General features: G+C 46.0%; 1 protein-coding gene across 2 annotated transcripts in view; it reads right to left on the bottom strand.

The window, feature by feature from the left end:
- Positions 1-14300, bottom strand: part of Itgae (integrin subunit alpha E) — a 57211-nt gene that overhangs the window by 39894 nt on the left and 3017 nt on the right. For both annotated transcript variants that reach the window (XM_063251018.1, XM_013152276.3), the window contains exon 2: positions 2915-3035. In XM_063251018.1, the coding sequence (XP_063107088.1) occupies positions 2915-3035 (121 nt within the window). The remainder of the gene's footprint in view (positions 1-2914; positions 3036-14300) is intronic.

Genomic DNA, 14300 nt, shown 5'->3' with positions numbered 1-14300 from the left:
CGTCCCTCTCTCTGGGAGTTCTCAGTTCCTTCTGGCCACCTCCAGTGGCCAGCAGCTCTCCTTGCCTGGACTTCCCTTTTGCCCTTGTCATGCTACTTCCTGCTCACCCCCACGTCCTGCTGGAGATGCTGAGGAGCACTCTCGCCCCTGTTTCTGCACCCCTCGGCTGTCATGACTCTTGTCACGCTCACCCCATGACTCTTGTCATCTGACCTGTCATTTCCCTCTCGAGCCCAGGAGCTCTGTGATGGTGCTGTGTGGCCCTGTCTCCTCCACTATCTCGTCTTCCAGCCTTGCTTGGTGCTGGATGTTCTGTAACTACTTCATGAATGAGTGAGCCAGTGAGTAAGTGACCTAGATCTGCCTTTAACACTTCAATCCACTGATTAAACCCAATGAACAAGCCTCCGGCCCAGCCCCTGACACAACTTTTGTTGTTTGAGGAATGCATGCTGGGCCAAGAGCTGACACATAATCTCAGCGTGCAAAGAGTTCATCTCTAGTCGTAGATATTTTATGACTTATAAAGCATTCATATAATTAGGAAACACCTGATTAATAGTGATATTTCAGTTACAGTGTTTGGTTGCAAGCAACAGAAATTCACTACTGATAATCTAAGCAATCAAAGACTTCTCACTGTGAGATGAGGAAGCCAGGATCCAGAGAGGAACCTGAGACTGCTTGGGTGGCAGGATCACGGCCCACACCTCAGGGCCCATGCACTGCTCACCTACCCTCCCCAGGCACAGCTACTCTGCTCAGCATCCTGAGTGGCTCCCTGGCTCTGTCCCAAAGCCTGTCTGGGCCCTGGGCTCACCTGCTTATGCTGAGTAGAAGGCAAACCCTTGACCACTGACCAGGAACTGAGCAACAAGCGTGGGATGGGGAGGGAGCAGCATGGGGCTGGGCTAGAGTATGACTCAGTGGCAAGGCAAGCGCAGAAAATGACCTGTCATGAAAAAGAGGCGGGAAACACAGAGGAAGAGCAGCTGCTTCATATACGACTAAAAAAACATAACACCAATATGCAATATGGGAACCATGGCCAGATCCCAGCTTTAATGCACACAGCTCTAAAAGTCACTTTGATAGGCCAGGCAGGGTGGCATGTGCCTATGATCCCCGCACTCAGGAGGCTGAGGCAGGAGGATCATCTCGAGTCAAAGCCAGCCTGGGCTGTAGAGTGAGTTCAAAGATAGCCTGAACTACAGCAAGATCCTGTGTCAAATAAATAAATAATCACTTTGATGACAACGGGAGAAACTGAAATTGTCCTCAGATGTCACCACTCTCACTCCTGACCCTGCCCTAAATCCAGCTTCGCCCCTGAACATTGTCACCTTCTGCTGAAGACATGTCTGACTCATCCCATCGTGTGTCTGCCCCTAAGCTCCCTGACCCTGGGGGGTTTTTGTTTGCCTTGCTTGATACTTCAGCCTCAAACCTGGCACATAGTAGGTGCTCACAAGTAGGTGTTAACTGAATGACCACTGTAAACACAGTACCCCAACTTGCCGTTCGGTCTCACAGCGTTTCGAGATCAGTCTGGATTAATCCTTATACACAAGTCTTGTTCCCCTGACTGCTTCTGGTGTTGCGTCATGTGATTACATCTTATTTCCCCAGTGATGAGTATTTCCAACCTTTCACTTTAGCAAGTGACGCTACGATCAGCATTTTTACATGCGAGCCTGGGTGTGGAGCTCAGCAACAGAAGAGGCTCCTAGCATCTCAGTGGCCTTGGGTTCAACTCCCAGCTCCACAGAAAACAGCTAGCATGGGCTGGGGTGGGGCTCACCGGCAGAGCATGTGCTTAGGATGAGGCTCTGGTTCCGTTTCAAGCCCCATATTACACAGGTTTTTTCTCCACAGACTGGATGCTGGTGTGCTTGTCTCTAGGGTCGGTGTCTGAGTTAAAGGCCCTGTGCATCCTCCGTTTTACTGGAGACAACAACACTGCTCTCCACAGTAGTGACAGCCGAGTCCCCACATGCCTGCACACAGACTGCTTCACTGCATCCCTTACCAGTGTGGAACCGACAGGTTTACTTTTTTTTTTTTTTTTTTTTTTGGTCATCTAATGGGTGGATACAGATGATATTGTCATTTTTTTTATAGATTCATTTACGTTTTTGCAGTGCTGCAGATTGAACCAAAGGCCTCATGCATGCTAGGCCAGTGAAGAGGATATTTTTAAAACATCAGTTAGTGTTTATTAGCCTTAATTTGGCCAGAAACTACACAAAGCCCAGCAGATGTGTTATCTCAGTTTTTGCGACAACCCTGTGGGGTAAGTAAGTCACCACCTCCCTGGTAAGAAGAGAAACTGGGGCTCCTGGCAGAGGTCCTGTTAATGCTGCCCAGCAAGTGCAGGGTGAGGTCACCCCTGGACAGAGACTCCAGAAATGCAGCTGCCCCTTAAAACCGCCAACTTAGGGGCTGGGGATTTAGCTCAGCGGCATAAGCGCCTGCCTTGCAAGCAGGCAGTCGGTGAGTTCAATCCCCGGTACCGATAAAAAGGAAAAAGACAAAAACAAAAAAAAAAAACCGCCAACTTCAGGCCTATTTCAATTTTTTTTGTGACTTTCCAAATTTTCAATATTAAGCACATAGCCTATAAGTAACAAAACAGCCTTTGCGAACTTTAAAATCATTTTTTAAGTTCCCCTCCCCGGGGCAGTGGTGCAGAGAAGGCCTGAGGAAGGAGAGGACCAGGGACCCCGAGGACAGCTCTGCCCCCCACCCCCGGGGCCAACAGCCTCTCTCTTGCCGTCTCCCTGTCCTGCCCATTCCTGTAAGAGCGAGGGGCATTTCTGCCCATATTGTGCTGGTAGGATGCCAAGGCCTCCTCTGGGGTATATCTCAGAGGCCCCCTCAGTGCTCGCCCTCCCACCTGCGGGGCCCCACTCACCAGGTCTGGTTGGTGCTGGGATCTTGGTGCAGAAGCGAGCTGAGCACGAAAGGCGCACCTCCCTCCCGGGTGACCCAGGGCCTGGTCACGTCCACATTGAAGGCCCCCAGGGGTGCCAGGCCTATGGGCAGAAGAGGAATTGTATAAACCAAGACACATTCATGAAGCCGGGGCTGGGATGTACCTCCCACTATTCCATCAGGTCTTGCGGGGTCATTGTACCTGTTTCACAGATAAGAAAATTGAGCTCCCCAAGGACGTTTTTTCCCCAGGGGAAGAGAACTGGATGCCAGTGTGTCTGCCTCAGAGCCTCTGAACCCCTCCTTAGTCCAGCTCCTCCGGTGGCAGGCTCTCTCCTCTGAGAGGCCACCCAGGTGATCCTCCTGCCTGCCCAGTGCTGGGCTCACACACTGCCCCTGCTGTCCATGCACTTCTGTGACCCATAACAAGGTGAACCCGGATTCTGTGTTCCTGGCAGAGAGATACGTATGTGCTTCCAAGTGACCGAGAGAAAACTGACGTTCTCAAAAACCTCTGCTCCAGGGTGGCTTGTGGCAGTGTCACTGGTTTCTGCCCCAAACTGGAAACATCATGAACACCCACCAGTGGGACCATGGAGAAGCTGTGGACGTTCCTCCAGCAGGATACACTGCTCAGGAGGAAAAAGAATGGCCTGATGTGCACAGCACTCTAGGTGATGCTCAAAACTCAAGCCCAGTGAAGAAAAAGTATCTACTGGGGCCAGGGATTTGGATCAGCGGCATAAGCACCTGCCGGGCACCATGAGGTCATGAATTTGATTGCTGGTATAAAAAATAAGTACCTACTGGCCCAACCTGGGCAACCTAATGACTTAGTGAGATTCTGTCTCAAAATACAAAATAAAAGCTCTAGGGTTGTAGTCCAGTGCAAATGCCGTGGGTCTAATCCCCAGTACTGTAGAGAAAAAGAGTGCGTACTGTATACCGGTAGTGAGAAAGACAGTGACTGCGTGGGGCGGGGTAGAGGTCAGCACGGGAAAGACCTACAAATCTGAAGTGGTAAGAATATCCTATATCTTGGCAGTTTGAGTTACAAATATTTGTGCCTTTGTTCATTTAAACTTATGCATTTCATTGTAGGTGAATTTTACCCAAAACGTAAAAGAACTACACACAAATTTTGAACTTCTCTTGATATCTGTACTGAAACGTTTAAGGGTAAATCATACTGATGTCTGCAATTCACTTCACTTCACTGTGTGTGTGTGTGTGTGTGTGTGTGTGTGTGTGTGTGTGTGTGTTTCTGTGTGCCCGTGGGCGGGTTGACCCAGGCTCTGACTTTGTAGCTCAGGCTGACCTTGAACTCACTGTGTAAGGCACACTGGACTCAGACTCATGCTGATGCTCCTGTCCCAGCCTCCCACATGCAGGGATGCAGACATTCACCATGGACCCCTCCACCTGCTGTCAGCACACTGAGGAGCCTGCTTAGCTGACCCCTGCTCTCTCGCTGTCTCTCGTGTGTGTGTGTGTGTGTGTGTGTGTGTGCGTGTGTGTGTGTGTGTGTGTGTGTTTGCAGCACCTCAGTACCTTCCACCGCAAGGAGTGGGAGGATGTGCAGAACACACCATGCACACCATGGTGCTGTTTAAATCCCATACCGACTAACCGCCCCCGCTCATCTCTGGGTCTCCCGTTCTCATTTCCATTCTCATTGTTACTACTGTTAGTTCCTGATTATGACGTAACTGCTATGTAAGCAACACATCGATTTACTTTTAAATATATCAAAATTTAAGATGACTGATGGGTGTGACAGAACAAATATTTTTAAAGATTCACATTTGTAAACCCTAGCTGCCCAGTGTATAATTTATCAGGTCTGTGCACATGAAATTTTTATTTCGTATCAAGGATCAAACTCACAACCTTGTGCTTGCCAGGCAGGTGTTTATACCACTGAGCTAAATCCCCAGTTCCACATGAAAATTCTTTTTTTTTTTTTTTTTTTTGTCTTTTTCATTTTTATCGGTACCAGGGATCAAACTCATGACTGCCTGCTTGCAAGGCAGGCGCTTATGCTGCTGAGCTAAATCCCCAGCCCCCAACACATGAAAATTCTTAACAAAAATTGTGAGGGAAGCATTGTGTGAGGTACTGGGTTCACACCTCAGCATCACAAAAAAAAAATTGTGGTAGGAAATTTAGGTCGATGAGTTGCTGCCCAAAAAGGCCACACCAATTTATACTTCCATAAGAGATTAGGGAATTAATTTCTTCCCCAAAATGTCACCCAAACTGTTGTGCATACCACATTGCGCATTCCCGAGGACCACATCTTTGTTTTAAAAGTATATCTCATCACTTTGTTCCAAAATTCTTCTTCAGGGCAGATGTGTGGTTCAGTGGTAGAGTATATACCTAGTATGCCTGTAGTCCCATGTTTGACCCCCAGTACCAAAATACAAAAATAAACAAAAAATATCTATTTTTAAATTATGAGTGAAGTCATATGTTTTATAAATTTATTTACTGCTTATTCATATACATTATCCATTTTTATGAACACGTGTTTATTTTTCTTACTTGTAAACACCTTTATTTATTTATTTTCTGGGGGTGGTCCCGGGAATTGAACTCACGACCTCGTGCTTGCCAGGCAGGCACTTGTGCCACTGAGCTAAATCTCTAGCCCCATAAATAGAGAAATTAGTCATGTATTCCAGATACTGCTTTTTACTTTTTGCTGTTTAATTTATATATATTTTCCCCACCTCTACATTTGTGTGCAAATTGGCTTTCCTTTATGACTTTTAAGTTTTGTGTCCTGCCAACCCACTCACGATTTTTTTATTTATTCACTCACGCTGTCTCCAGTTTTTCATTGTTGCATTTCTTAACCCTGAATTTTAGTCTTTTCTTCATATATTTGAAACACATTCTACTACTGAGCTACACCCCTGCCTTTGTGAATAGCTTATCTGATCCTCATAATTCTGAAACTCAGAATTCTTATGTGCATTTGGGCCTCAGTTCTACTCCACTAACCTACAGCAAAGGCTGGCTATAAACAATAGGACAGCTTTGTTTCCTGGACTTTCTCCCTTATGACTTGTTCCTTTGAATACACTCTACACCACCTCCTAAAAAGATTTTTTAATTTTTTGGTTTTTTGAAACAAGGTCTCACTACGCAGTTCAGGCTGGCCTTGAACTCACTGCATAGGCCAAGCTGGCCTCAACTCACTGTGTCCTCCCGTCTCAGCCTCCCCAGAAATAGGCTCACAGATGTGCGCCACCACATCCAGCTAAAAAGACTTTTTCAGAGTGTCATGATGTGAAATCCAGCAATACTATTATTCTTTGTTCAGAATGATTTTTAACTTGCTTTAGTTTATTTAATCTCAACATAAATGAAGATATGGATAACTGCATGTATGTTTAAGTGTATAGGATTGACAACCATATTTCTAAGTTTTTGTTGGACAGTTGAACAGAACTGTTTGCAGTCTCACTGTTTGAATTCCCACTTTATATGTTCCATTTTTGTACCTTGAACAACTATTTGTAAACATCAATATGTAAACATCAGCTCGTGATTTCTTACTATTCATTTTTTTTTCTGAACATATGTATTATTTCTACCTATTTTCTGTTTTGTTTAGTCTTTCTTTAAATAATTTTTTTTTTTTTTGTCTTTTTCCTTTTTATCGGTACCGGGGATCGAACTCACGACTGCCTGCTCGCAAGGCAGGAGCTTATGCCGCTGAGCTAAATCCCCAGCCCCTAAATAAAATTTTTTTAAAAAAGACTCTTTCAAAGCACAATATGACCACCTGCAATCTGACCACGATCTAACCATTGACCACATGGGAAAAAGCAAGACAAAGTTCTGTTCACATCTGTTCAATTACTGTCCAGTTAATGCGGCCATGGTGGCCCATATCTGACTGAAATGCTTTTGGGACACAGTCCTTTGTTTACGGTATAATAACTGCTTCATAGGGCTGGGGATTTAGTTCAGCGGCATAAGTGCCTGCCTTGCAAGCGCATGGTCGTGAGTTCGAACCCGGTACCGATAAAAAATAAATAAATAAGTAACTGCTTCATCTCTACACTAAATAGACATACCCTACAGAATGATATTGTAATGCCAGTGTGGTGGCACAGGTTTGTGATCCTCTGCTTGGGGTGCGGACTCCAGGCAACGCGCCCTCAGTCTGCCCACATCCGCTGGCCACATACCCACCCCACCTTGCACCCCAAAAACTGGGGACTCTGACTCCCCCTGAGATCCCGCCCTGCCACCCCCTCTGCCTGTGCACCAAGTGGAAGGGCTGACAGAGGTGGCACCCTCTTTGAATCTACAGCTCTCTCTATGCATTTTAAAATGCTTTCAGCTGAGTGTGATAGTGCACACCTATAATCTCAGAGTTTGGAGGCTGAGGCAGGAGGTTCTCTATGAGTCTAAACCCAGCCTGGGCTACACAGTGAGTTCAAAGTTAGCCTGAAGTATATAGTGAGACCCTGTATCAGAAACAAAGAAAGAAGAAAGGAAGAAAGAGAAAGAGATTTCAACCAGCAACAGTCACACTTTGGATGAATCTTACTGGCTACAATACTGCCGCTGCACAAAGCTAAGAAGGATGTTTCAGGTTTAGTATTTATTTTGCCTTCAAAGTATTTTTCTGTGTTCTAACAATTTGCTTGAATGTAAAAATAGCCATGGATTCCTAAAGTTGAAGAAACAGTAGAGAAAAGAAAATAGACCTTTACAAACTCTTCTGCTACCCACTGTCACATTCAATCTTCCTCTTTTAACAAGAACAATTAACTTGTGAACAATATTGTTTTTTTTGTTTTGTTTTGTTTTTTTGAAACAGGATTTCACTAAGCAGTTCAGGCTTGTCTTGAACTCACTTTGTAGCCCAGACTGGCCTTGAACTCACAGTAATCTTTTTGCCTCAGTCTCCAGAGTGTGGGATTACAGATGTGTTGTACAATAAATTTTTACAAGCAAATTGTGATTTCATATTCAAGTTATTGATTTTATTTGTATAAATGCATTTTATTGGTCAAGATAATATATTTATCTACTAATAATAATTATTTGGATGTCTTGGGTGGGATGGAATGCATCACAATTTTTCTGTTGAAATTAGTGGAAATATTTTTTAGTTAATATTTTTATTTAATATCTTTTCATTTAGTAACAATTCTAAGAATAAATCAAAATCATTTTACAAAGAATAGGTTTAAAAATATGTTGCATTCTAAAATATAAGGCAGAGAAGTTTATACATATACACGTGTTGTTTTTAATTCACGTGGAAGACAATGATTTTTAATCTTCAGGTACCAAATAACATCACTTCAAAATATAGCATCAAAAATGAACTGATTTTAAAAAATGGACTGATTTAGGACCAGGGACATAGCTCAGGGGCACAGCACCTGTCTGACAAGCACAAGGTTGTGAGTTCAATTCCCAGTACCAAAAATAAATAAATAAAATAAAAACCCACTGATATAAGTTCAGTATACAAAACATGACAACCAAAGTGAAACACCTTAACACTAACAGATCCTTTAGATTTGCTATAAAAACACACGAGTCACTAAGAACATAGAAGAGCTAAACAATGCAATCAACCAGCCTGACTTACTTGACATACAGAACATGGCACCCAACAACGTAATATAAACATTTTTTCCAATACAAGTGAACCATTTGCCAAAAGTTGCTATATATATGGTGAATCACAAAGCAAGCATCTAGGAATATCAGTGGATTAAAATAACTCAGAAAATGTTCTCTGGCCACAGTAGAATTAAAATTAATAACAAGGGCTGGGGATTTAGCTCAGCAACATAAGTGCCTACCTGGCAAGTGTGAGGTCATAAGTATGATCCCCAGTATTAAAAAATAAATAAATAAAATAAAATAAATAACAAAAGTAAAGCCAGGAAACTATGAACTTCTTGGAAATTAGAGAGTGAACTTTTAAATAACCCAAGATCAAAAATAAAGTCACAGTAGAAATTCTAAGACACTTGAACAGAAAGAACTCAGTTAAAGGAGAGCTCAGAGGAAATGTGTAGCCCTCTATGAATATGTTAGAAAAGGAAAGCTAAAAATCAGTCATTTAAGCTTCTACTGCAAGAAGCTAAAGGAAGAGCAGATCAAACTCAAAGAAAAAGCCGTGCGCGGTGCAGCGCCTCTGCCCCAGCCCTGGGAGAGTCAGGCGGGAGGATCTCTGTGAGTCCCCGGCCAGTCTGAACTACATAGCGAGATCCTGTCTCAGAACAAAAGCAGAAACAGAAACAAAACTTTGTCCATGTGCCCATGGGATAAAAGTACCTTGTTAGCCATTTTATAGGTAAGGACTGGCCACACAGCCAACCTCCCTCAGACGACTGTGAAACCTCTTGAGTATTTTATGACCAAAGATCATGGGAAAGTGCATAACAAATACCAAAATGTTTGGGAAAGATATTTATTAAAGATATTAAGACTTCTAGGTTTGAATACGCACATATAATAAATCTAAAAGAACACAAAGAAATTGCAGGAAGGAATAAAGATGAAAACACTTCAATGAAATAGAAAATTTACAGTGAAGAAGATCTTTTATTTTAAAAAAATCAGTAAACTGAGAAACCTCTAGCAATATAACTGAGGAATTTTACTGTTAGACACAAACCCAACAGAACTGTGTTCACATAGTCATGAAAGACACATCCTCACAACACAGTAGCCCCAGACTGCAACAACACAGATCCACAGCGGAAATGATGGATAATAAATCATGGTGTTTGCACTACAGGACACAGCAGTGAAAATAATCCATGATAAGGAGCAGACCTCATAGAGTGCTGAGCGAAGACTCCAGGAACTGAAGAGTACACACGGCAAAATACAGCGTTTATACAAAGCATAAAACAACAAAATAATCTATGCTATTAGATGTCCTTGGGGTTAGTGGTTGGGGAGGCTGAAGAGACAGTGTCTTTCTTCTTTCTTTCTTTTTAAGCGCAGGAAATATTTACTGGGGGAAAGAAAGCTTCCATTTAAGAGAGACAGAAGGGGACCCTTGGAAAGTGGGTCCCCTCGAGCCTAGGAGTGCATTACCAAGGTGTTAATGTTCTGTTTCTTGATATGAATACAAGCTATGAGTTGTAAACCCCCCACATGGTGAATATTTAATTTTTTTAAAGATTTATTGCAGTAAAAAACATGTTTCAAAAAAACAACACCCTGGTTCCCCTGTTGCTGCTGGTGAGGGAAGCCCTCGTCAGTGACCGCGTCTCTAGCTGCACAGCCACCCATGTTACGCCTGCCTTCTCGTTCTGAATCAACCCAGAATGTTTCACTTCTCTCAGTCATTTTGACTTTGAGGAAGAACCAGAGGCTGAGCAGTGCCTGATCTGGTGGATGAAGACCAGAATGTGTGCCGACTCATATAAACACACAATACAATGAAATAAAAGTTATTTAAGGTATGGGTCAGGAAAAAGAAGAAGGAAGGAATTGATGGTTTAAAAAGACCTAGGAGCTGGAAGCAGAGCTCAGCGTACAGCGCTGATGAGCCTCCTTGAGGCTTTCGTTCTCCAGCAACCTCCACTCCCAAAAAGTCAAAATTTTTTTTAATTAGAAAAGGGACAGACGCAGTCACACCAGGAAGGAGGTCAGCCGCTAGCCTGTCTCTGTGCTGAAGAATGCTGGTGCTTTCTGTTACAGGCCCTTTGGGCTCCGCACACAGCATCAGCACATGGTAAACAGTACATGCGTGCATACTTTTGTGGTGCTGGGATCAAAGCCTGGAACTCACTCACGCCAGGCAGGTGCTCTATTCCTGAACTACAGTCCCAGCCCACAAACTAGGCTTCCTTGAAGCCAAAGATAGAGATAAAAACAATCAGTCAGTGTCTTTCACAGCGTCCACAAAATTGGAAAAAGAAAGTATTCTGGTAAAGCACAACTGGTTCTGTCAATTAAAACAGAAACAAAATTTCCCTGGGGATCCTCTTCACAAGAACACTTAATGAACAAACTTACCCTGCCCATGAGTCCCTCCTCCTTCGGGAATCTGATGAATGGATTAGAACCCTCTCCATGGCCCAATGTAATGTGCACTACTACAGGGTTCAGTGCACACCACCCCAAAACATAACTGTAGGAGACCAGAAGTGCCACACCAAAACAGACTTCTTCTAAGAAACTGAGCATATAAGTAACTCTAAAAAGCTACCTGTAGCAAGAGAAATATACATCAATAAAGGAAACCTGCATTAGTAACTTACGGGAAAAGATCGTTTTTATTACCTGGGAGCCATTATCTGCAGACCTGGACAGTCAACTCCTCCTTGCTCTGCTGCATCCTGGACTCCTACCTTAAACCCCAGCGGTGTGTGTGTGTGTGTGTGTGTGTGTGTGTGTGTATTGAACCCTTTTTATTTTATTTGAGACAGAGTCTCACTAAATTGCCCAATCTGACCTCGAATTTGCAATTCGCCTAAGACTTCCAAGAAGCTGATATTCCAAAGGTTCACCACCATGCCTGACACCCTTTCTGTAGCTCAGGATGCTCCACAAGCAACTTTATCTAACCCTGTTTTCATCTGACTCTATTTTTATCCTGTTCATCTGCCTTGTCTCTATTTAATTGGCATCCCAGCCAGAGAAAGTCTAAAAGGGCGCACGGAAGCCATCTTCCCACCCACAGCTGAAGTGCTCCGCCCTAGGAAGGTCTAGAGCCTCCTCCACGTCCTTACCAGGACATGCCTTCCTGACCTCCAGACTCCACTGGGACGCTCTGTCCACCTGGGGCCTTGACTACCGCACTTACACTGTCCGAGTTGACGTCACTGTCCTCCTTGCTGACTTGGGACTATAACTGTCCCCTTCACCGGGCAGGGATCCCACAGGGGTGAAGACTGGGTGTCTGCCTCTCTCACAGTCTCTCAGGACCTGGCTTGGTGGCCAATGCGTGACAGGTTTGGCGTCAGTGCATCTTACAGCCTACCCTGAATGCCCTGCTTTGGACTGGAAATCAGGTCAGGGCAGAGCACTTTTAGGGCACAGGAGCATATGTGTCGGTGTGTGGGGTGTGGGGTAGCCATGGGATTCACCATGTTTGGCTGAGTTTCCCCAGAGCCAGCTGGTTCCTGGGGACTTCCAGGCTTGGTCCACTTGGTCCTGCTGGGACCCTGACATTTTGGTTTTGCTTGGGTCCCTGAGGTCCCACGCTGCCCAGGAAGAATCGGAAAATAACACAGGTGGGCAGTCCAGGGCTTGAATCCTGACTGTGCCGCAGTCACCGAAGGACCTGGGGCTGTCACCTTGCTCCAGCGTCTGCACCTGCAGCGTGAGGCCCACCCAGGGGCTGCTGCGCAGAGGCTCATAGTGCGAAAGCTGCCGTCAGAGTCAGGGAATGGTAACCGCAGACGAGGGTCTGTCACATTCTTTCCGAGCCTTGTGGTCCTTCACCACAAGCCTGCTCACAGCCTGTCACAAGAGGCCTGATAAGCAGTGTCTATCACCACACAACCCACATTGCTGCTCCTCGGCTGTCTCCAGCCATGTGGGCCACTGAGTCAGTCACCCCTCATCCTGTCTGCCTAGCCACCTGCTCTCCCTCGGCCCCCACAGCCTCTCCTTCTTCACTGTGCCTTTTAAATGCACATTTTTGTAGTACAACAGTCATCCCTACTTCCAATGAACTTTTGCCAAACCTATGGCGGGAGCTGGCTGGGTACAGACTCAAGGGTTCAGACCCTCAGCCCAGAACACCCAGAAAGGCCCTGGGTGGGTCACGGCTCAGAATCCTCTACAGAGAGGCTGCCCTGAGAGCAGCTCGCACACCACGTCCTCAGCCCACGCCTCAGTCCTGCCCACGGTCTCGAGCTCACAGCTCATCATCTCAGCCCAGACCTTGCAGCATGGAGACTGCCTGCCCCACCCGCCCCAGGCTACCTAACAACAGAAGGGGCCACCAGCTTGTTACTGTGTACCAGGCATTTCACTAAGCACTCATGGGCGCCCCAGTTTTCCTCCGAGTCTTTCTGTGGGTGCCTCTCCTCCCCACTCTCTCTCGACACCTCTGGACTGGTCTCTGCAGTGGCCTCTCACTGGCCTCCCTGCATCCCCTCTCCTGGATTCTACGTTCCATGTCTGACTGCCACTACCCTGACAAGACCTTCTGTGGCATCTCCTGGCCCTTGTGGGAAATCCAAGTGTCATCCTGCCACTCCGGGCCTTCCAAACTCCTTGCACCTGCCACCGCGGGTCTCTCAGGCCTGGCCACACAGGGGTCCCTACACACCCCATACACACCGTATGCCACACACACCCCATGGATGCTGATAAACACACACCCGCCATGCACACCTCATTTACATCCATGCTCACCACCCATACCTGGTACCCAATACACCCCATACACACCACGTGCTACACTGCACATACCACAGGTGCCCCATACACACGTCTATGCCATACACACCCTGTATACTGTGCACACCCAACACATACCATGCACACCCACAACCCCCCACCATGGACCACATGCTCCACAATCCTATACCCCAGATGCTTCACATATGTCATAGAGATGTGCCCTCCGTACGCCCTACACACACACACACACACACACACACACACACACACCTGCAAGCCAGTTTCCCAAGACGCTCTTAGCTGTTGGGCTCACACTACCCACATGACTTGCCCTGGATACCGCCCCCTTGGATGCCCCACTGGGGCCCTCTGCCTGGAGCACCCTTCCTGCTGTGCCTCAGGGCCTGGAGGCTTCCTCCACCAGGAGAGAGGTTCGTGTGTGTGCAGCCCCCTTTGTAACCACCCCCGGGACAGGCACGTGCCCTCACCACCAGGGCCCAGCCATCCCCTGGGAAGGCGCAGGCAATGCCAGAGCAGACTATCCTCTGCCCCCCAGCACCTCACCCTCCATCTTTCTCACGTACCCAGGCCTTTGCTCTTCCGTTTCTCACCCCAGAAAGCACTTCTTTCTCACCAGTCCCAAGACATCACAGTCCTCACTATCAGAGGACCAGGGCACTCTCTCTCTCTCTCCCTTTTTTCTCCTTTCCTTTCCCTCTCACCTTCCCTCCCTTTTCTTTCTTTTTTTTTGGGGGGGGACACTGGGGGCTGAACCCAAGACTTTGCACTGAGCTCCATCCCCCATCCTCGTTTGTTTTGTTTTGTTTTGCTTTACATTGTTTTGTTTTGTTTTTTGAGACAAGGTGTTGCCAAATTGCCCAGGATAGACTCAAATTGGAATCTTTCTGCCTCAGCCTCTCAAAGTGCTGGGATTACTGCCATGGTCACCATGTCCACCTAAAACCAGGGCTTTCTTGCACACACTTGGATGCAAGTGTAGAGCTTGG

The sequence above is a fragment of the Cavia porcellus genome, unplaced genomic scaffold (assembly GCF_034190915.1).
Source record: "Cavia porcellus strain 051 isolate PalLab524CR breed Dunkin Hartley unplaced genomic scaffold, mCavPor4.1 scaffold_6, whole genome shotgun sequence".
Taxonomy (NCBI): domain Eukaryota; kingdom Metazoa; phylum Chordata; class Mammalia; order Rodentia; family Caviidae; genus Cavia; species Cavia porcellus.
The sequence above is the reverse complement of the archived record's forward strand: the minus strand, read 5'-3'. Positions and strand labels throughout refer to the sequence as shown.